We start from the raw sequence: 22,571 nt of genomic DNA, 5'->3' as shown, positions 1-22,571 counted from the left end.
GAGGCCGTTTCCCCTTGGTCCTGTCACTTCTTCTCTGGGAGGAAAGACCTGTCCCCACCTGCCTACAGCCTCCTTCCAGGTAGTTGTAGGGATCAATAAGGTCTCCTCTGAGTCTCCTCCTCTCCAGGCTAAACCGCCCCAGTTCCCTCAGCCGCTCCCCATCAGACTTGTGCTCCAGACCCTGCACCAGCCTCGCTGCCCGCTCTGGCCACGCTGCAGCACCTCAGCGTCCCTCTTGCAGCGAGGGTCCCAAACCTGAACACAGCGTTTGAGGTGCGGCCTCACCAGTGCCCAGGACAGGGGGCAATCACTGCCCTGGTCCTGCTGGCCACACTGTGTCTGATGCAAGCCAAGATGTTAGCCTTGTTAGCCACCTGGGAAATATCAAAGTGGCATCCCCTTGTACATAGTTGTGGAACCCAGACACAGTTTTAATGTGTTCTTAACTGGGGTAGTAGAAATTGCTTGGCTCTTTTACCTTCTTCTGGGCATAAGGAAAGCATTGTCATGGCAGGAGTGGGTGGGATGTAATTTTCTTTCCAAAGCAGATTTTATTGTTTTGGAAAGATTTCCCAGTGGCTGTTGGCAATGTTATTCTTAAGACCAGGATTGTGAAATGACACATTTTAGTAAGGCTCCCTGATTCCTCAGTTATACAGAGTAGTGTCGCATGTTAAAACTTCATGGAGAGCTGTGAGATAATGACATTTCAAGTGTACTAGTTCTATAACCTTCAGAAAATGGTGTGGGCTTATCCTTAAAATGTGTATGTTTCTGTTGCTGCAGTGAACACAAAGGGATAGGGAAGCTGTGGTAGAAACAGAGATGCTGTTTTCAGCTACATGAAAAACCAAGATCTTTCATCACTAGAGGAATATGAGTGCTTTAGCCTTCATCATGCAATTCTGCATATCACACACTCAGAAAGAAAGCTGGGAAAGGGATTGTTCAACAGTGGAGATAAATTTTACCTGCTGAATCATATCTGGTCAATTAATTAATCTCCTGTACTGTTAATACTATACTCTTTTTAATTTCCTCCCTAAAATGGCTCTTTACTCAGCTTGAAGGCAAGACTGAATAAGGATCTGCTGTTGAATCCCACTTTAGGACAGTTTCATTAATTTAAATGCTCTGTGGGAGCACTAGCATCCCAAAATGTCAATTTAACATTAAGGCAAAAAAGTCTTTCAGCTTCGCCCTCGCTCCTTCTCTGTTCCACCCTCCTTTCCTTCCACTTCTCCAATTTTGCTCCGTAATTACTTTTGTATTTCTGTAGCCAGTGGTGTGGGGGAGGGATTTTAACTCATCTATAACTTGCTTTGTTCATGAGTCATGTGTTACACACAGACTAACACACAAAAAAAAAGGGGGGTGTGTGTGGCGGGTAGGGGGTAAGACATAATGGAAGAGATAAAATAAATCTTTTCATATTCTAGTTTCCAGGAACTTTTCGTCGCATAATGAGTTTTAATCCTGCCAAACCCGAAAATACCAGCGTTTGAGTGACCGGTGGCGCTCGGCCGTGCCTGCCGTGCCGACGCGCTGCCGCCCTGTGGTCACCGGCTGCAGGGGACACCAAGCGCGGGTACGGTACCTGCAACACAGGCGGTCATGAAGCAGGCGACAGTTCCCGCAATCATAGCTCTGAAAGCAGCGCCAGCTATTTCTTTTCTTTTTGAGGGAGCAATGCTTGCTAGGAAGAAAATGAAAGTGCGTGTCAGCCATAAATACATATAAAAAAAGATGAGCCTGCCAGTTCTTCCACTAGAAGAGGAAATTCGCACCCTGCAGTTTGAAACAGGAGAAACAAGGAGGGAAAATGAGACAAGTGGGCCGTTTGAAGGCTTAGTGCCGGTGTTGGCTCTTTCTGTTAAGACGGTGGCTTGTGTATAAAATGGCGCCTTCTGTTTGCTTTGGCAGTTTGCATGTCTGTGCTGGCTGATGGCAGCTTTCAGAAGCAAATGCCAGGCACAGCACTGGCGTCTGGCCCCCATGGCTGGGTGCTGCTCTTCCGTGCTGTCCCACTACTGGCACTACAGGGCCCGCTAGGTCTCCAGGGTAAAGGCAGCTGCCAGCAATGCTGGCTGCCCAGTGAGGAACCCAGATGATTTTTCAATTTTTCTTTTTCCCTTGAGATCTGAAAAGCCTTTCCCCAACATTCCTTCCTCCTGCCCCCTGCCCTGCCCCCTTTCCCTATGAGCCTACTGCACATAGGTGATATTTTTACAGGAAACAGACAAGTTTGTCTTTCAAACCAGCAGGCTACCGAGATGGTTTTCTTCTCCTGAAGCCTAAGGGCTGTAGCAGCTCAGGTTTGTGGTGTGAGGGCTGGACTGGGAGTCCTGTTGGCACGGCTTGGTCCCCTCCCCTTGCCTTCAGCCCCTGTCACAGAATTTCCATGCCAAAGCCTCTGGCCCTCTGTGAGCTTTTCCATGCACGGTTGGGTGCTGGGTCTCGGCAGAGCAGCTGCTCATCCCCTAATGCTGCTAAGCTTCACCCACAGCCTGTTTGGTACTGCAGGTGTTTTCACTGGGATTTGCTTGCCAAATAAATTTTCTGTGAGTGGTGTCCTTACTGAGGCCTCCTATCACCAGTCCGAGGGAGCCAAAGTTGGCAAACCCACAAAGGGCATAGGTAGCAATGACTTCAGAGCGAACCTGGAAAACAAACACACACCCTGTTGAGTGGTTTGAGACTCTTGCGTTTATTTACAAGTATGAAAACACAGCATTGTGGCTCAGTGCCCTGAGGATTGAAATCATTCTTGCTTGCTTGCTTGTTGCCCCATTGTGCAGCTTTCAGCAAGACAGGCTCATTCTCTTGCTAAAAGGTGCAGGCTTTCATACCCATTGCCTGTGTGAGGACTCATAAATCATGTAGTGGTTTGTTTTTTCATGTATATTGCTGTGCCTCATTGAATTAAGAACTAGTAATTAAAGACAAAAAATAATTCTTATCTTACTAGTGACAATCTGGCTGCTGTTTTCTGAAGGTATGAGTCAGAGACCTTTAACCAGCTTCTTGTTCATAGCTAGACTGCCTCTACAATAAGGCATTGAAACCCCAAGTTTTGGTATGTGTCCCTGACTTCTTTGCCCCTGAACAAGCAGAGGGCTCTGTGTACAAAGCTGCTTTGTGTGTACTCCGCCCCAGGCACAGAAGGAGAACAAGGAAATGTGTCTCTGTGGGTGCTTTGGTGTGGTAACAGGCAGAGGGACATTATGATTTTGCATTCCCCATTAGCAGCTTATTACCTTCCCAACTTCAGTCACCTTCCTCCTCTTGGGCAACACCACCTCAGTCTGGACCTCAGAGCAGAGGCAAGTTTGGGTTGGCCTTTGCCCCCATTGAGGGACCCCTTACAGGACACAGAAGTACTTTTGGGTGAAATCAGGCTACAAACCTTGCAAACCTTCAGATACATGTACTTCAAGTATTTTGGGAAAGGAGAGCAAATGAATCTGAACTCCTATTTAATGTGTTTTAGGCCCAAGCTGAAGATGCCCGAATGAGTGTTCTGGTATGTTTCGTGTTTGTTAAAAGCTTCTCTGTTTCCATTCCTGCTTTATAAAAGCCAGTATGTAGGTATTTTCAGTCACTCTGCACATATGCAGGAAAATGCTTTTCAAGTACCCACTCTACCTACTCTTCCTAGAAAAGGCTTTGTGTACTGTGACTTCCTTGCTTTCATTTGCACTTAGCTCTGAACACGGGTAGCCTTGTTATTACTAGCACAGGTGAGGGAGTTCAGAAGACTGCTTGTTTGCTCACTCTGACTGAGTATCTGTGCCTGGATATATTGGAGACTTTTGAAGCTGAAGAGAAATTAAAAGTGGAAGTCAAGCGCACTCTCGCCTGAACTGTTGTACCGTAGTTAAAATGGTTACTGGGCAGTTTTTACTAGTGTTAGGAATCAAAATAATTTTTATATGTCAGAGTTTTTTACCACAGAAGCTAGTACAGCTCTTCCTATGTATTGGAAGTGAACATGGAAGTTCTATACAAACAACATCTTACTGAAAAAAAAAAAAAAAAAAAAAAAAGAAAAAGATGAAATACAGTTAATGTGATCTGCATTTTAAGGCTTCCAGATCTGACTTCCAGATTTAAAAAAACCTTCACTTATTCAGGAGTTTAGAGACATATTATGCTTATAAAACATAACATGACTGTAGCTGAGCTGATCAAAAGTCCATCTAGGCCAAGATCCTATTTCCAGGAATTCCAGGAACACTAGTAATGCTCAGGCAAACATGTAAGTAATTGATCAGACCACCTGGCTTTTTACCTCCACTTGTGAAATATGTTCTGGTAATGAGGGATGCAAGTGGTCAGGAACATGGGTTTGGTTTTGTATATAGTGCAGGTATCCATAGCACCACCCCAGATTAAATGACAATTAAAAGCTGTACAAAAGGATTTTTCCATATTAAGTCCTCTATGGTGAAAATTTGTCTTGATTTGAGAAAGAAAGGCCAGTGCAGGCGTTAAGCCAGATATCATGGTTTTCATTGCTTGTGTTTAGACTGAAGACAAACTCAGCGCAGGCTGTGTGTGTGAATGCCATATGGGGGAGCAGTCATAGCTGCAGAGGTCAGCCTTGACCACTGCATGCTTTTTGCCCCTGTGCACACATCTAGGATGTCCTTCGTATTGCCATCCTCTAGGTTTCTTCCTCAGTGCACTGTAGCAAGAATTATGTATCCTGTTGGGTGAATCTGGGTGGATGTATGAATGAGAGGTGGGCCCAGGTTTCCAGGCTGGAAATCCTCATGCAAACTAACTTCTTTGGTGGTTGAAAGAAGTTGATTGGACTCAGTGCAGCAAGGGAGGTGTATGCAATGTAATAACACATCTTGTGTTACTGCCCTCTTGTATTACTGGAACACCTCTGATGGAGATTACTGGAGAAAGTAATGTCCATCAGAGGTGTTCCAGTAATAACTTAAATGCTACCACCTAAAGCTTGCTGGATACCCCTCTTGAAGCTTAATGCTTGGCTAACCCTCTGCAGGCACGAGGATCCTCCAGTTCTTGCCCAGGATTTTTCTTGCCCAGGGAGAATATCCCATAGGGAAGTACTAGCTACAAATGATGTGAGAAGAAACCCACCTTGAAGACAGTCTTCATTTTAAGTGCAATGTCCTGTGGGACCTTCATGTCCCCCATAACTATGCCTTTCTTTTGCTACGTTTGTTTGAGATAGCTAGTGTGATGACAGTCATGGTGGCCTCACAAAGCAATGCTGCATTTTCATAACTGAACTCTGTCACTGAAAGACACACTTCAGAATAATATGCAACCATTATCCATTTATGCCCATATTGAAAAATAAGGTGAGTTTTAGCAGAAAACTATTATATCAAATAAATCTGTAGAATACTTACATTCATATACTGTTTCACACCATTAATGTACATGCTCCCACCCTTTTTTCGGTTGTGAATCAGTTTTGAGAGGCGCTCATAAGCTACAAATTCATTGAAGAAAGTTTTGTAACCTAGTAGTCCACCGACAATAAAACTGTCTTCCCAGTCTACCCCCATCATGAAAGAAAATGGCATGAAGACATAAGCACAAATGTTCTGCAAAATATATAAGACAAAGCAGGTCAAAAGATATGGTTGGTCAAAGAACAATGCCATGCAATAAGTTCTTTAAACTTAAAATAAGGATGGGTTTATTTCAGCAGAGGAAAATTGGCCTTGAATTATTACTTCCAACAGTCTGGGAGATAGAGGGATTTTAATAGTAAGGTGTACTTGAGTAATTTTTAAAAGACTAACCCAAAATCTAGGTATAACAAAGCAGTTATGTACATCCCTAATTTTACACTTAAAGTAAAACAAAAGTTTCTGTGCCTTTTTTCTTCGACAATAGCTTCAGACTGGGCATAGTGTTTGAAGCAAAGAAGGAAGGCTGAGTTAAAGAGCTGATTAGAGAATTGAGAGTTCTAGTTCTTCCACTGATAAATCAAATGCGTTAATGAACATGCTTAATTACCAGGTTATTGGACTCCAACTGATATAAATAAAAGAGTTGTCTCTGCATAAAAACTGTGCATCTGACGTAATTAAATCTGTACCTTTTTCCCAGCATTAAAAGTTTTTTGCAAATTAAAAAAAAATCCCATATCACAGTATAGCATATTTTTATATGAGTGACAATAGCTCCAGTTGTGAAAGGGTTTAATCAGATTATCTGGCCTTAGTGAATGTAACTGAGGTGTTTAAACAGTTACTATTTGCGACTGGTTTCTCTGCCCACAAAAGGCTAGGTGTTAGTATCCCTCAAAAGACATGGCTGGCTGAATGCAGCATGTCTGGGTCTCAGATCCTTGTGGGTTATCTTATGTGTCCAAAACTTACTCCATCCAGCAGTTATTAAAATACCAGCCCTTGCATCAGTGTGGTTGAGGTACGCATACTTGGGCCTTTCCTCTGTCGTGGGTGTCTGTTCAAGTGGGATAATCTGTGGAAGCTGTGCAGGGTAACATCTTAATGTTGCTGAAGCCGCATCTGCTGTGCGTGTCTATTCACTTCAGCAGCACCTTTGTCACAATGTTGTATTTTTATTTGACACAGGACTTTCCTTGGAAGCTTGCAAAACAAAAAGCCTAAACCCATTGTACTAAGATTGTTGCATTGGGTCAGAAATGATGTAATGACATGTTAAAAAGGAAGTCCTGTTTAAAATCTGTTTTCCCAGCTGAGTGATTTGGGTGCAGTTTTACAATTTAATTGTGTTGAGAACTGTGGTATTGAGTAAGCGTGGATTCAGACAAGTCTGGCCTTGCCCCAGTGTCCTTATCTAAGTGATGCTAGTGAGCATTAAGGGCTTGATGGGACTTTCTGAAGCTAAAGCCACTTTAATATTTAGCTGAAGGAAGTGTTAATGACTTGACAAGTGTGTAAACGAAAGATTGGCTGCCAAGTCAGAGGCAGCAGGTAATAGCATAAAATGATTTGCAAACATACTCTGCTCGCTATACATGGACTAATGAATAAAGTATTTACATGGCAACAATTTTTTCTTTGGCTGTAAAGACATTTTTCAGGAACATGCACATGAAAATATGTGGGTTTAGATCATATTAAAAAAAAAACCAAAACCCACAACAAAACCACAGAGGCACTTAATTTGAGAAAGACATGCATTAGGCATGAAGGACCTGGAGACCATACCTCAAAGTTTAGCTGTGGATAGTTAAACAGATTGCCCACCCAAGAGAGAGCAGAGTCAAGGAAAGCCAGCAGGGCAAGGAAGGAGATCAGATTCACGGCGATGTTTGCTACCATCGGGATGGAAGCAGAGGCACCTTGACTGGCAGCTTCCAGCAGGTTCTTTGATTCACTTTATCAATGAAAAGAAAATCAGAGTGTAAACATTTTTTATTTCAAGAACAAATCATAGAACTAAAAGTTACATCTACTACTGAAGCTATCTGATCACTCATAGGGAAAAAATGATGAGGTAGAATAGGTTTTTGCTCTCGATCCTCTTGGGAGCCACTGGAAGGGTATCCTTTTGCTGCTCTGAGGATGAATTCTGGCACATTCAGGGTTGGGCAAGATCTGGATCAGGTCTCAGTACTATGGCTGCCTGTGGCACTGGTGGAGTGAGGGAGTGGGCACTGGTTTTCTTTCAGGCAGCCCTTGCAGAAATGCCAAAGAACAGGAACAGCTCCTTACCAACCATTTTGCTTTGCTTGTCATTCTCAAGGCAAGTGAGTCTCCTTGCAGATGGGTGACAAGTAAGGTGCTGTCATTGTTGAAATTATTGCTCCACCTTTGCTTTTGTTTGTTTACATTTACAGATTCATTACAAAGGAAAGACAGCAACAGAGCAAATGGGAAAATCCCTTGGTGACTCGTCTCATGTAGGCATTTTCCTCTTTCTTTTGAGAGTTTACTGTCTGGGTCAGGTCCTTGGCATTTCAGTGCCTGTCCCAATGAGTAGTGACACCTACTTACATTGTAATGGGGAACATTGCATCTGAATTAAAATAATACTCATTTGGGATATACTGGTGTGTAATATATTGCTTGCACATCTACCATGTACTGCCCCTAAAGCCTATGTGTGAATGTCATGCAAATCTTGTTTTTGCATGACTATTATTATTAACTACAGCCTAGATCAGCTTACCCTTTTCCCATTTGTAGGCCACTCGTCAGAGTTACTGTAGACTTTTCAGTTTCAGGCCAGAATAGTTTGGAAGTGGCTAACGATGCTGGTGCTGACATGACAGAAGCAGTCATTAGGTGGGAGGCGGAAACCTAGAATTCCAGGTGACAGAAGAATAAGCTGTGTTAACCACATCATACACAAACATGGAGGAAAGCAATTAAAATCATTAGATGATTGGGTGATTTTTCTACAGGTGGTCATTAAAAAGTTCACATTGATCATAAAGAAAAGAAGAGAATGAGCAATAGAGGAGAAAGCAAACTGGAGACAGGAAAACCCTAAGTAGTTAGAAGTATGGAATAATCTTTCCAAGATGCAAACTGCTTCACTCCTTTCTAGGGGCAAGCCAGAAAGCAAAAGAAGCTACACAAAAAGCCAGGTCCTTCAAGTGCAGCTAGGTGTAGCAACAGCAGAGCAGGTGAGTGAGAGCCAGCCTGCTTTAACACCCCCTGTGCGTGTTGCAGAGACAGAAAACTGGTTTTGTCCCTTGAAGCTGTGTTTACAAAAAAAAATATTACATGGCGTAATATAATTTCTATTCACCCCTTCTTCCACAAATTTCTACAGAAAACAACTCCTTTGGTAAATTCTGCAGTATTTCCATCTCTCCTTCTTTTACTTTCTCAGTCTTTTTGGCTAATACTCCCTTCTTGCCCCTGCCTCTCCACTGTATTTTATTCAAACATGGAACAAACATATTCATCAACTATCCTCCAGTGACCCTGATCATAAACCAAACCTTCAGCTATGTTTTTCTGGCTTTATGTTGCCAGCCCCTTAGTAGATGGGACACTTATTATCTGTATTTATACAACACCACCAGAACCTCAGTCACAAGTCAACTCTTCAGGCTCATATGGCTAGCACACTAGTTCCTGAAGGACTTTATCTGTATCACTGCCACAGAAGTGGGAGTGTTGATCAGTCAGTGTATTCTACATGTCAGTTCATCTGAACTGTAGGAAAGTATACAAATCAGTCATCTCTTTGCAGCTATGGCAGGAAGTCTCTATATATCATTATGCAGACATTTGTGCTACTTAACAGGTTACTTCAAGGTCAGATCTTGGTATCCTTTTTACTGTCAGAGGACAGGGGTTTTTTTTGTGATTAATTTCTTCAGAAGAAAAAAAAAAAAGGGGTGGTGGGGTGGTGGCGGTGGGAATGACTCAAAGTATAATTCCAAGGCATTTTAGCTGGGTTTCTATGCTTAACATGATTTCAGATAAACAGTATATTTCTTGTTTCATTTCTTACCCCAAAAGAAATATATGCTCCTAAGACACTTCCAGCAAGAGTTGAGAATCCTGCTGTCATGACTGCATGGAGTTCAGATTTGGTGATGTACGGTAAGAAAGGCTGTATCAGGAGGGGCGACTCTGTCTGGAAGTGAAGAACATCTACCAAATTAAGAATTTCCTTTGAAATTTGACAGGTTTATTTTATTAACAGAGCAGAAAAATGAGTGGCTGCATCATGCTTTCTTAGGTGTCTTTGACTAGTTAATCTTAGTGCTAATGAGTGCTCTCAACATTAACAGATTGGGGTTTTTTTACCGCAAGAAGGAAAATTGTACCAACATCCATCTTGTCTGAAGACAATTCTTGCTGTCTTGCTGTCTCTCCTGAAGGCCCAATGAAATTGCTAAGAAATCCTAATCCAGTTCTGAGTAAGTTAGGGATAGCCACAGGTCTGAGTGCAAGTAAAGCTGTGCAAGGCTGTGTGTTAAGTGAAACCAGCTGATATGGGTAGCTTAAACCTCCCAGCCCCTCTGGTATGTGTGTGGGCACATCCTGGAGGCAGTATCATGTGGAGGTACTAGTTTAAGTCTTGAAGCAGTGTGATACAGTGATGCAGTACTGCTAAATAACTGATATGCTAACGTCACTTTTGAGCTTGGATGTTTCTTTGTGATCTTTCCACGTTGCTTTGAAGCCTGTAGTACAGGTTTAATGGATATCCCATAAAGAGGAATGTTAGACACTGTCCCATGCTTTTGTAGGTAAGGCCTTGCACAGCCAGCGCTAGCTTTTAGTTTTCTGCATTGTCTGTCTCTCCTGCCTTGCCTGCCTCATGTGCATTCTTTTCGTGCCATTCGCCTTTTCAATTTAAAAAAACCCTGAAATTGTTATTTCTTCATAGCCTTGGAGTAGTCTGGTAGTCATTTTAAGGGAGATCTATCATCTGCATTTATGCTTGACTTTCTGTTGGGAAAACATATGGCTCCCAAAACTCACTCTGCATTGTGCATCACTGCTGACATATGAACATACTGGAATTCTGGAAATTAACCACCAGTCGTGCTGTATTGGAGTCCTAGCTTCGTATGAAATGATGATTTTTCTGTACACAGATGCTCACTGAGCAGCGTATTTCACAATATTCAGTAATCCTGTGCTACTATGTTTTTTTATGCTCCAACTCACCTGTCCCACAAATATGTTACCTGCAGCTACCAGAGACTCAACAGGAGTTGTCCCCATGAGAATTTTCATTATCCAACCAACCTAAAATGATACAAAAAACCCCAAACAAACATATTGGTCTGCCTATTCCACACACTTCTTCAATTAATCATGTCAATGTGAGAGTTCTGAGACAATTTAAAATATTTTCTGCATTCCTGAGTTAATGATTTCAGCTTCAAGACATGGCACATTCATTTAATAGTAGCGTGCTAAAATAAGCCAGAGAGGGAATAATATAACAGAACTGAGAGTAACCCAGACTCCTCCTGGGCACTAAATTGTTAAACTAAATTAATCAAAGTAGATATTTTGATGTGCCCTTATTACTTATGTACCTGTTCAAAGGGACTCAGATCATATGAAGGGGGAAAAACAGTGAAATTTAGATTAAGGCTAAAAATGCCCCATAGAGATTTTAGCACACTATTTCAGCTAGTTGACATTGGTAGTGCTTACGTAGCAATCCTGTGAATGAGAAGGAAAAAGGACTTTTAATTTAATAGTATCTTCAAATAACCTTTACTACCACTGTACAGGAAGATATTTTTCCCCATATGGTAAGCTCATCGGGTGGACAGGGCAGTAAGTGAACTTTCTGTGGACTTGCTCTTGTCTTAGTGGACACTGGCACTGGGCACAGGACCTGACAGAAATGAACACTTCGACCATGAGGTAAGGAACCAGGCCTCCGATCTTATTGTGGGGATCTGTGATAGGAAGCTATCTGCAATTACTACTGCAATGCTTAGTAGGAAGCAGAAATCCACTGTCTGTGATGTAACTTCAATCCTGCACCTTGGGGACTGAGAGAGGGGGAGGCAGAAAGGAAGATTTAAGCAAACATGGCATCTAAGGGAAGCTAAAACTAGTCATGCAAATCTAACAATTACTATGACATTAGCAATAAAAGTAGGGGGGAGGAAAGTGTGATATATGATGCCAATTAGGAATTTGAAGTAATAGTAACACCTGGAACTATTCCTAGGTTAAAAATAAACAACTACCTTTCCTATGTCTGCCCCTGAACATCTTGGTCAGGAGCAATACTACAGTTTGGCTATATGTGTTCATGAAGTGTCCTGTACTAGGCAAATGAGTACCTACTGGCAGAAATTCGTACCTTTCCAATGAGCCATTGCATGAATCCAACATGGTAAAGCATGGACATTACTGTGCTGAAGAAAACCACAATTGGAAGTACCTGATGAGAAGACACAAAATCATTAATACTTCGAGAATGGTTTGCCTTTCCTTGATTCTGTAGGCCATTTAGTTTTTGAAAAACAGGCTCCTGTTTTTGGAAATACACTTAAAGGTATTGAAAACTCATTATTAAGTTTCCATTTATGCTGTAAAATGTTTAACCTTCTAGACTCATTGTTTATATTTGTGCTGGAATTAACTATTTTTCGTGTATCTACACAGTTTTCTAACAGGACTGCAAGTTTTGAAACTGTCTGGTTTTAAAATGATATGCGGTGGTTTATAGCCGTATTTAAGTCAGCTCCAATGTTTACTAGTCAATGGTATCTACAAAGACTTGGATATCATCTGTAGACTTCAAAAACCATGAACAGAAATATATGCAATGGGACTGGTGTAGAATTCAGAGCTCAACTTCTTTGTGTTTAAAAAACATTGGTTTGACCGCTATATAAGCAGCAGTTGAAAAGATTTTGATTGGGATTGTAGCTGACTTGATTTCACAGAATGAAGGGCAGCTTCCTTAGAAAGCCTATACTGTGTAGCTGCTTTTTGGTAACACGCTACAGAAAAATCCTCTTTTCTTCTGCTCTATTTATAGTATTGATTATAGTGCCAACATGGAGTATTCAAGAGCTCTGTAACTGTATGCAGAGAGAGAATTTGCTTAATAACAAAATCACAGGTGTATACTTATTAAATACAAGAAGTGAATGAAAGTTTCTTTCAGTGGAGACTGAAAGAAAAATGCTTTCCTTAAACATAAAATTTAAAAGAATTGCATGATGCTTAACCCACTGTTTGATGGGTTATTAAATGTGTTGTTTTCTCATCCTGATTAAAACTAGTATCACTTGATTCTCAAGTATTTTAAACACAGGATCCCAGCATTTCTACACTCGTACATAACAGGAAGAAAAATCTCCCCAAAAGGTCTGTCCAAAGACAGGCAGACAGATCATTAACACTAAGAAGCTTTTATATGTGTTCAACTGAGGACATAATGCATTATAAATAAAAGCAAGGAACAGAATAAAAAAAGAATAAAACATTTTGTTAGTTCAGACCTTTTCTGTAAATAGAAGCTGTGCCTTTCTAGAGGAGAGCTAGTACTATAAACAATTTTGATAAAGGTTTGGAAACTCAATTTAGATGATCAGAACCTTTCACTGAAAGAAGCGAGTGCAATTCATGTATATTTTTGTGCTCTTCAACAAGTTAATACGAGGTGCTTTCTCCAGTCTGATTCTCTGATCCTTTTAACAATCCTCTAGGGGCTTGCCATGCAATGGTAACAGAAAGTTTAGTTCAGTAAAAGTAACACCTTTCTCCCCTGCCTTTTCTCTCCTGCTATTTCCCCTGCCTGTTCCTAAGTGTGTACTAACTGGAGAGGCATCTGGCTCCCAGCTGATTCCATACGCTGGTACAAGCAGGGACTGCTGCGATGCCTGTAGGGAAATGGGTCTGGAGAAGCAGTGGGCAGACAGGCAAAGGTCAACTGTCTGTACTGGATGGTAAAAACCATAAGTGAGTGTCCTCACATCTTTCACTCCAAATAGATAAGAAGTGCTTTCAGGTTTGAGAGTTGTGGTTTGTTTTTAGCTGAAGGAGCAAGAAGACAATGTTCTGCCTATGCTGGGTGACAGCAGACACCCTTCAGTCTGTTTCCTATGCACATTCCTCTGAAAATACCTCAGATGACTTTCAAACATGCTTTTCCGTATTTTTTTTTCCGGTTACAGAATGTAAGCAACACTTCACATCACAGTGGGTTTTCAGTTGCATTCTGCTGAGAGAAATGCAATGAAAAGCACTTAACATGAAATAAGTTCAACAAAAAAATCCAGAACTCTTCTATAGAAATGCTCCCCGCTGCGATAATACACTAAAGTCACTAAAACTAAAGTTTTAAAGATAAAAACTTGGGAGAGAGGAGAGAACAGCCTCAGGAAAACTCCTTCTGTCCCATATGTATATGGAAGAACCACCTTCTCTCCACCAGCCCCAAGATGAGCTTCACCTTTGTACTGGACCCACATGGAGTTCCACGTTACAGGTGGGACAAGAATGGGGAAACTGATGCAGGAGTGTCTTCTGCGGCTTCCCATCCTCTCCTTCATCCTCTTTGCTGTGCCAAAACCAAGGGAGCAGGTGGCATGGAGTCAATAATGTCAGAGGGCTCCCTCTGAGGCTCTTAGGGCTTGGGTGGCAGGATGTGCATGTGCAGGCAATACCTTGATGGTGAAGAGCTGTGGCAGGGGCATGGGAGAGGGAAGGGAAAGTTCTAGTGGTGCTCCAGTGTCAGGCATGTGGTGAAGCACCCAGAGGGTGAAAGGAGCTCAGGCTAGCAGCACATCAGGGGAGGGTGGAAGGAGTGCAGCCTTGCTGGACCTGTAGGTACAAGATCTGGGGAGGTGAGGAGGGTAATGGACCATGCAGACGTTTGTATTTGAGGAGCAGTCTGGATGGCTAGGGGATCGGGCATGTGTACATGGAGGCAGGACTGTTAGGAAAAAAGGAGGCATGGGGCTGATCCAAGGAGTCTGAGAACAACTTCCCTGTGTAACTATGAGGCTGTTGCACACCCTTTGTGTGTAGGAATATCTGCACAGCCTGGGGAGGTCATGGTGGAATGTCAGCCTTAACTGGCAGTGTTACCTTTGTTGGTTAAATGTGAAACATATTTGGAAATAGAAGGTCAAGAGTGCCCTTTGTTGGTTTTTTTTTTTCCTAAAAACCATGCACTGACTGCAGGAAATACCTTCTAAGGAAAAAAAAAGCTCTTAAAACTCATACCTATATATCATGGACTTCCAGTTCCCTCTTTCTGTTGTAGTGCCCTTATTCTCTAAGTCTGCCTTAAAGATGTGGACACTCTGAGCAGAGGATGACAAAGAGACCGTCTCCAACTTACTTCTGCCATTAAAAAATTCACCAGTTTAGTTAGGTTATATACACACCATTACAGCCTGTAGGTGGAGACAGTTCTCAACTCTGTGAAAATGGTGAAAGAACTGCAAAAGGAAATATGACAGGGAAATCAGATGGACCTCAGTTGTAGCAGAAGCCTACTGTTCAAAAAGGGCTAGTGCATTTCCATATAGGAAGAGTGGATGGCCCTGCAATGTAAATATACTTGCATGGTTAAGCTGTTAGAATTACATCTCTCTCTGTGGACAAACTTGTGAGGAAGTTTAGTCTCTAATATGTATAGTTCCTGATACCTAATACATACCTTTAAATAGTCAGGTTTTAACTGATGAATAAATTTAATAAGCACGCTGAAAAATCCCATGTTTCATTGGAGAATTGATACCAAAGATCTCTTCAGGATTACATGTATGCAGCCCACAAATGTTGCAATGGATGCTTCCCATAAGACACAAGGGATGTGTCTTCTCTGGTTAACTGTGTCCATCTACATTAGCAGAAAACTGAGGTGTCCCTGCATGCTGCTAAGGATGCAGATGGGTACAACTGTGTTCTGACAGTTTTCCGTGAAGACATACCCTATCACTTGTCTGCTCTGTCTTAAAAGCTAAGTTAAGATTGAGACTTTTCTCTTGGAGGACACTTGGAAATATCTTGGGACAAGATTTGCACAGCTTAGTGCTACATGCAAACCTCACAAAATATGAGAAACACAAAAAAGTACTTCTGACCATCTTAATCTCTAAATAAATGGCAAGTGTTTCAAGAGAGAATAGGCTGGCTGTCACTCACTGACATTGGAAGACAGAAATCTCTTTCTACAAGAAGAACAGATGGAACATTTTGATGTTGCTGTGCACTTGTCTGTCACTCTGTTTGCCATATATATTCCTATATCAAGACATATGCAGCTCTGAAAATCAACTCGCGGGTTTTGCTTTCTTATTTTTCAGTGTGAAAATAACCTACTTGTCCCTGTTACCCTCTTCTAGAAATTCCACATGACTTTTGCTGGCTTATCGCATAGAATAAAACTAATGGATGTGTGCATGCACAGAAGCCAACTTTTAACTATCTGGTCCCTAGTTACAGCTTTAGTTAGCAAAGTATTTAGCAACACCACTGAGGCATTAAAAAACTACCTTGAAAAAATCATATTCATAAGGCATTTTGGAAAAACACGAAAAATAGCATTGGGGTGGGAATTAAACCATTTCACCCCCAGAATATGTGTGAATGCAAATTGTCACTTGAATATTCAATAGAGTAAAGGTGAGAGGAGGCTAAAATGTGAAACAAAAGGTACAAAAATACTGTAATTAAAATATAAGTTATATTTCTTGCTGAAATGCTTAGGTTTTTTTCCTTTCTAAGGTATTATGCCTATTCTTAGTAGCAGCATCTTCTACGGATAGAATCTTCTTAAGTGGCGAAAGAGCTAAGATTCAAGAATATCCAGTTTGGAATGTCTCCTCCAGAAGAAAAGAAGATGAAAAGTGTGTAAGCACACAGTCAGATGTCTGAAATACCAGACAGAAGAATGGTCTCTGAGAAAGTCCAATTTATTTCTCATGGTTGTTTGTGGGTTTTTTGCTATATATGTGCTTGATTCCAGCGAAAGCAGGTATGGCATGGCTACATAGGAGGGCAAAACCAGACAGGATGCTGTGCGGTTGGAGAGCACAGAACGTATAAGCCATATTCCAGCAGTTTCCCAACAAGGTCCAACAGGGAGAGTTAATTTTTATTAATGTAAAATAATGTGTTGTAATTCTTCCTGTTTATGCATGGGCAGCTTCTGTCTCTTCTATCTGGTAAGTATATCAGTGTATATATATAGGCTTCCTACTTCTACAGGGGCAATGTCTGTGAGGCAGTGGTCTGCACAACACTTTAGGACAGAACAGGATAGCATGGTATAACACCTTTACTTGTGGAGAGGTCGACTCAGTGTATGGCAGTAAACGAAAGACTTTATGTGGAGTTCCTAAATTTCCTATTTGGAGTGTCACAGAGTAAGGAATAATTTACTTCTTAGCTGATTTCTCTAGTGATTGCACTGGTATCACAAGACATACAATTAATTTATTTCCCAGCCATACTGTTCCTGTTTCTGTTGCCTATCTGCCACATACAGTATATATAAAACCCATCTTACCTTAAAAGCAAAGAAATGATCTGTGTATTTCTCACCAAATACAAACTTAGCACCTGTGTCAGAATACTCCAGAAAAGTCTAGGGAGAGAAAGCAACAAAAGTTAACCATAAGTTCCAGGTCCCTGCCAAAAATTAAGCAAATATTCTTTGTTGTCTTGCAGAGATCTGTTGAGGTCCCAAGGAGCTTGTGCTCTGCTCTGTATGTGTCCAGGCTTCATTGACTGTGTCTGGCTGAACGAAGGATCTCTGCCCTCCTCTGCCAGGAGTGCAGGTTACTTTGGAGTATGTAGGTAAACAGCAAAGGCATAGGGCACATTTTCCTGCAGTATGCAACACGATAAAGGCTATATTAAAAGAAAAATTTATTTTTTAATCCCAGGACTGTGGTGCATTTCTACACTCCCACTCATGCAAATAAGTACAATAAGTGATACAGTTTAAAATGGAGATTTAATGGCTGAAGAAATGTGTTTCTAAAGGAGTAGTCTAAAAAAAAATCTTCCACATTTTAATTCTAATACAGTGGTACATTTTTATACTCCTGATGCCCACACATGCAATTAATGATATGGTTTAAAATGAGATGTAATAGCTGGAGTAATGAGTTATGACAGGAGTGACCATAAAACATATGGAGCTAACAAAAGGGGGCACCAGACCTGCTTCAGTCAGAGACGAAAGGGGAGACTGAGAAAGTAGTGACAAAGTCCAAATGACTCCCACTGCTTGCAGATTAACAGCCAGACAGACATCAGACCTGTCCTTCACTTCCATGCAGAAACAGTACATTCTGCACTGTCCTGTTTTAAATGCACATAATTATCTGTACTGCAAAGAACAGCTGTGAGAATAGTATCCCTGGGGTGACAAATCTGAACATGCTTCACTGGGTACTCTCTGATCTACATTTTGGACTTATTTAAAAAAAAAACTTTGTGTTTGCATACTGCCTGCAGGGGCACCTACCTACAGGCAGATCGTGTCCTCTCTCAATATCCTTTGTTGCTCGCAGCTGTTGGTTTTGCCACCTGTAGTTAAATTCGTTTTCATATATATTGTGAGAACTATGATATGCCCCTGGGGCCAGGACTATGGCTATTCTTAAGACAACAGTGGTTCTGCCTAGCTAAATCACAGAGGTTTTTGGCATATCAGGTATTGCAAGGATGCTTTGGAGTTGAGCCAGATCTAAGAGTTTCTTATGAGCACCCTGGCACAATAGTGGTTTTGTGTTTGGAGGGTGCAAGTTATAATTTCAGTGCGAAGATGGTAAAAGCCATTAGAAGACAGGGTCACTCTAGTCATTACTCAACAGCCTGTCCCATATGGTCTTGTATTAATGGGACAGAAAAAGAAATGAGAAGGTTGAAATCAGGAAGTCAACTACCTTTCTGACAACCTAGTATTTCTAAAGAGGAGGAAGCATCTGGGGAAACAGACCCTTGAACTCCTGGCTGTTACATAAGAGTTTCAAAACAAAAAATAATATAAAAAATAAATTTTTTAACTTACCTGGACCTGAATGCCTAGCCAGTTAAATACATCAAACCCTACTTTGGTCCTTAGAATAAGAAGCCCAAGAATAAACTGCATGCCTATTCCTGAAACCACTGGTCTCCAAGCAACCTAGATGGACAGAAAAATAAACCACTTGTTATTTAATTAAATAATAATTTACTTTAGGTGTTTGTTAAAATAATGTAAGGAGATTGTCTAACTATACTGCAGGATAGGAGCAGCTGCCAAAACAGGTTCTAGGGGACTTGCAGCATGAATCACCTCACCTAATTTGAAAGCTTTGTGATGTGGATGTCTCATCTGAGCCAGCTGCTGAAAGCCTGACTAGGTAAGTATGGACATGCCCATTTCTGCATCACAGACTGGAAGCAATCAAGTAGTATGAAAAGGAGTTATAGTTCTTCCTCTGCTACAGTTTATAGATGAACTAGACATACATGCGAGCAGCAGATATGACTTTTTTCTTTTATTTTTGGTGTTTTTTTAACTGGAAGGGAAACATCAGAACAAAAGTTACCAAGCATGTATATTCTTCGTGTATCTGGACTGGGAATAAGAAGATTTTGCTACAGGTTTTTCTGTGTGTTTGGGTAATTTCAGTTTTGTTTCTGTTCCCCAGCTTTAAAGAGCTTTGATACTGGAGAACTACTCACAGTTAGATATTGCAATTCATATTACATAAATGCACTTGTAGAAAAAATGTGCCTGCCTGTAAGCAGTCCCTCTTCGTTACACTGCAGATTTCTGCTCTGCTGCCTCAGAAAACATCTTTGTTTTGTGAAAATTGAATCTGATTATTTACAAGGCAAAGAGCTCAGGTGGCACTCTTAATTTATTCAGATGATATTTGAATAACACAAGCCAAGTAGGTATAATGAGGACCCATGGGAGACCACAAAGCATTTGGAGTACAAGAGTTTTCACCTCAGCAGCAGTTACAAAGGATGGGGAGTGACAGGTCCATTAGTCCCTTATGAGGGGACTTTTTCTGTTAAAATAGTCTCAGCACTGATGCAAGAGTGTTGAAAAAGTATTACTGAAACTTGGGATTAATGTATGACTGATGAAAGCATGTGCTGTATGCTAGGTGTGCGCACAGGGGTAAAAACTGAGGTAGGAGTTGTGGTGGCTGAACTAATCCCTTTGTAATATCACAGCAGTTCAGAGTGGACATTTTAACTGGAAAATTAAAACAAATGGCATCAACGAACCTATGGAAGTGGGTTACCGAAAAGGGAGGAAGAACTCAGCTTGGCCTCAGCTGCTGCATTTGCAGTGGGAATCAAACTTGTGAGGGGTTAAGAGCTACATGGGGGAACATGTCTTCAGTTCTATGTGATGTGCGTTGATGTGATGACTGTGTCCTCAAATAAGTGCCTGTGACATCCAGAGGACTGTAGTGAGCCTCCTGTGGGTGGAAAGCAAGGTGCAGGCCTGCCTCAGTGCTCCAGGACCAATGTGTTCCAATCTGCATCAGGGCTGGAACAAAGGATGGGCAGCAGCCTTCCTAAACAGTGAGAGCCAGGGGCTGGTAAAGCCCCACACATGCTCCCCAAGATGTCAGAGCAAAATGGCTTTCCTCAGAAATTAAATACATCACTGGGTTTTAGCAAGCCTAAATTTTGGCATTTGTGGGTTTGTTACTCTTACTGAACTTGTTGCTAGGGTAGGGGAATAGCTTTTGAGACACTGAACAAAAATCAAACAAATAAACCAACAAAAAAATCCAACATGGGCTAAATACTCACTCTGGTTGGATATTTGGAAAAGATAAACATCAAGAGAACATATAGCACAAGCCCACCAAAGGAGATCAGCTGACGGGATCCTTGTTTTGCTGTGTCAAAGATGATCCAGCAGATGACAGCTATAATAAGAGCTGCACCCAACACCCTAGGAAAAAAAAAAAGTGTCAGGCATGACACCTTGAAGAAGACCAGATCTTCCTTCCCCTTCCCCTCCCCACAACACTACATCTCTGTGATTGAACTCTGTGAGTAACATACTAAGCTGAAACATGTAGCTCTACACAAGCAGGAATCTGCCTTTGCTGATGCAGCTTTGACAACAACATCCCATGGTGGCATCCAGAGCAAATGTCCTCCAACCATGTCCCCAAAGTCTGAGTGTGGGGGAAACCAAATAAAGTGCAAGTGACTCTTGTCTGGGTGTTATTTCTATTTTAAAGAAGTGTGAGAAGATACCCTCCTTTCTCATTCCATCCTCTTTTTCCTTCCCTGTCTTCTTTGTGGAATCTTCTCTTAGCTCTGGGCAATAGAGGCTGTGGTTTTTTTAATAGCACTGTGCAGTTTAACTGATGGGCCTATGAAATGCACAGTATGGAGGAACGACTTATGAACCGCTTACTTCTTTGTAAACAGCTGTAGTCTGTTTAGAAAAATAACTTTCCTGTAGTCTGTTTAGAAAAATAACTTTTAATCACAACAATTTTAGCGATCTCAGAAACAATGTCAAGAGCAACGTGTACATCTGTGAACCGTGTTCAACTTGCATACTGAAGGTAAATATTACAAGAGCCCGAGACCCAAGGGAATACATCATCCCATTTACAGAAGGGAAAACTAAGCATAGTCCCAGTTCTTTACTGTTACCTATGTCTAACAGCTGTTTCTTCCACTAATTTTAGTGGTATCTAGATACCTGAATTCCACTTGTAGACCTGGATCAAAAATATTGCAGGCCAGTTCCACAAAATGGCTTGGCCATTGCAATGCTGAATAACACTTTCTACACGTGAGAGACTTTCTGTCTTTTGGAGGAATCTGTGACATGCAGCTAAGCGCTTAATCTGTGATATGTACAACTTAAGGATTGCAGCCAAGGTAATACAGCACTTGCTGCCCCCAGCTTGTTCTGTCTGCTCACCAGGGCTTTCCTCTTCTGTTTGCTCCTGCCACCAAAGAGGCTGCCAGATTGTCTAATGGATGTGCCTGTGTGTGACTGCTCTGTAATGTGGCTCCTGAGCAGAAGGACCACAATCTTTCTTAGAAGTTCCTGCTCCTGTGGCAACACTATTTCAAAATTTTAAGAATAAGTTGGGACATTTTCCTGGAACCAGAATGACTCCTCCTTAAAGTCTTTCAGATAGAAGGTGACCTAGCTGAGATAGAAGGCAGCTGGCCAGTTTCCTTTTTCTTTTTAATGAGATTTCATTTGGTCTTTTTTTTGGTCTACAAGCCTTCTTTGGTTCCCCATTTTCCAAGGAGTGATTTAAATATTCCTGATAACTGCTCAGGAATACTTGGAATACCAGATCTAGAGTATCTACCATTTATCTACCAGATGAATGTCTACCATCCCAAACAAGGTTATATGATCTTATTGTGATACCAAATGTGGCTGGCATGTTTTGACTCCTGAAGGTCAAGTAAAAATTGCTATGGGGGTATGTGAATAAGTATTGTCTAGATAACACAGTTTTTAACAATTTGCATATGTTAGAGTTAAGTTTTTTGCGAATCTCACAGCTCTCTGAACAAGTGACAGTGAGGCACTTTTTGGCCTGCAAAATGAATGCAGAAGGCTACAACACATCTGAACTTCTGTAAACATGTTCTCTTGCAACCACGAACTTGTCCTATGTCAATCTGTGGAATTTTTATACACAGTCTGTCCAGATTTTTGATAACTATTTACTGTATTGCAACCTTAAAGGTGTGCCTGACATGTATAAACTGGAAAATATTGAATTATTCTGTATGTGTTCTTTGATCTTACTGCAATTTGTCTGATTGAACCATCTGCCTGCCTGTGCTTATGGGGGTCTAAGCTGAAATTAAACTTCAGGGGTAAATTGGCTAATGCTTTATTCTTCTGCATAAACAGGAAATAATTAATATTTACCATTTCAGCCAAAACCACTGTTTCTCCAGATATATTTCTCCAGGGGAAAAGAATGCAGCAATTCTGTCTTCATACTTAGCTATTAAAAAATCCCAGCAGATGAAGAAGATGGCTAGGACAGTGATGACGAAGAGTGGCAAGGCCCTCTGAAAGTTCAAGGTGCAGGCTGCAATAACTATTGCCAAGTATGCTGCCACAGAGACAAGAATATACATATCAGTTAGGCTGGTCTTTTT

At 41.3% G+C, this 22,571-nt stretch overlaps 1 protein-coding gene across 1 annotated transcript in view; it reads right to left on the bottom strand.

Annotated features, from left to right (window-relative positions):
* Nucleotides 1–22,571, bottom strand: part of SLC28A3 (solute carrier family 28 member 3) — a 46,392-nt gene that overhangs the window by 5,232 nt on the left and 18,589 nt on the right. Inside the window, exons 4-15 of the mRNA XM_037373719.1 lie at nt 22,336–22,525; nt 20,220–20,364; nt 18,466–18,579; nt 16,954–17,031; nt 11,782–11,862; nt 10,620–10,700; nt 9,451–9,576; nt 8,152–8,282; nt 7,188–7,356; nt 5,391–5,588; nt 2,579–2,660; nt 1,598–1,696 (exon numbers count right to left, since the gene is read on the bottom strand). Coding sequence (XP_037229616.1) covers nt 1,598–1,696; nt 2,579–2,660; nt 5,391–5,588; nt 7,188–7,356; nt 8,152–8,282; nt 9,451–9,576; nt 10,620–10,700; nt 11,782–11,862; nt 16,954–17,031; nt 18,466–18,579; nt 20,220–20,364; nt 22,336–22,525 — 1,494 coding nt within the window. The remainder of the gene's footprint in view (nt 1–1,597; nt 1,697–2,578; nt 2,661–5,390; nt 5,589–7,187; nt 7,357–8,151; nt 8,283–9,450; nt 9,577–10,619; nt 10,701–11,781; nt 11,863–16,953; nt 17,032–18,465; nt 18,580–20,219; nt 20,365–22,335; nt 22,526–22,571) is intronic.

This window comes from Falco rusticolus, chromosome Z (genome assembly GCF_015220075.1).
Source record: "Falco rusticolus isolate bFalRus1 chromosome Z, bFalRus1.pri, whole genome shotgun sequence".
Lineage (NCBI taxonomy): Eukaryota > Metazoa > Chordata > Aves > Falconiformes > Falconidae > Falco > Falco rusticolus.
The sequence above is the reverse complement of the archived record's forward strand: the minus strand, read 5'-3'. Positions and strand labels throughout refer to the sequence as shown.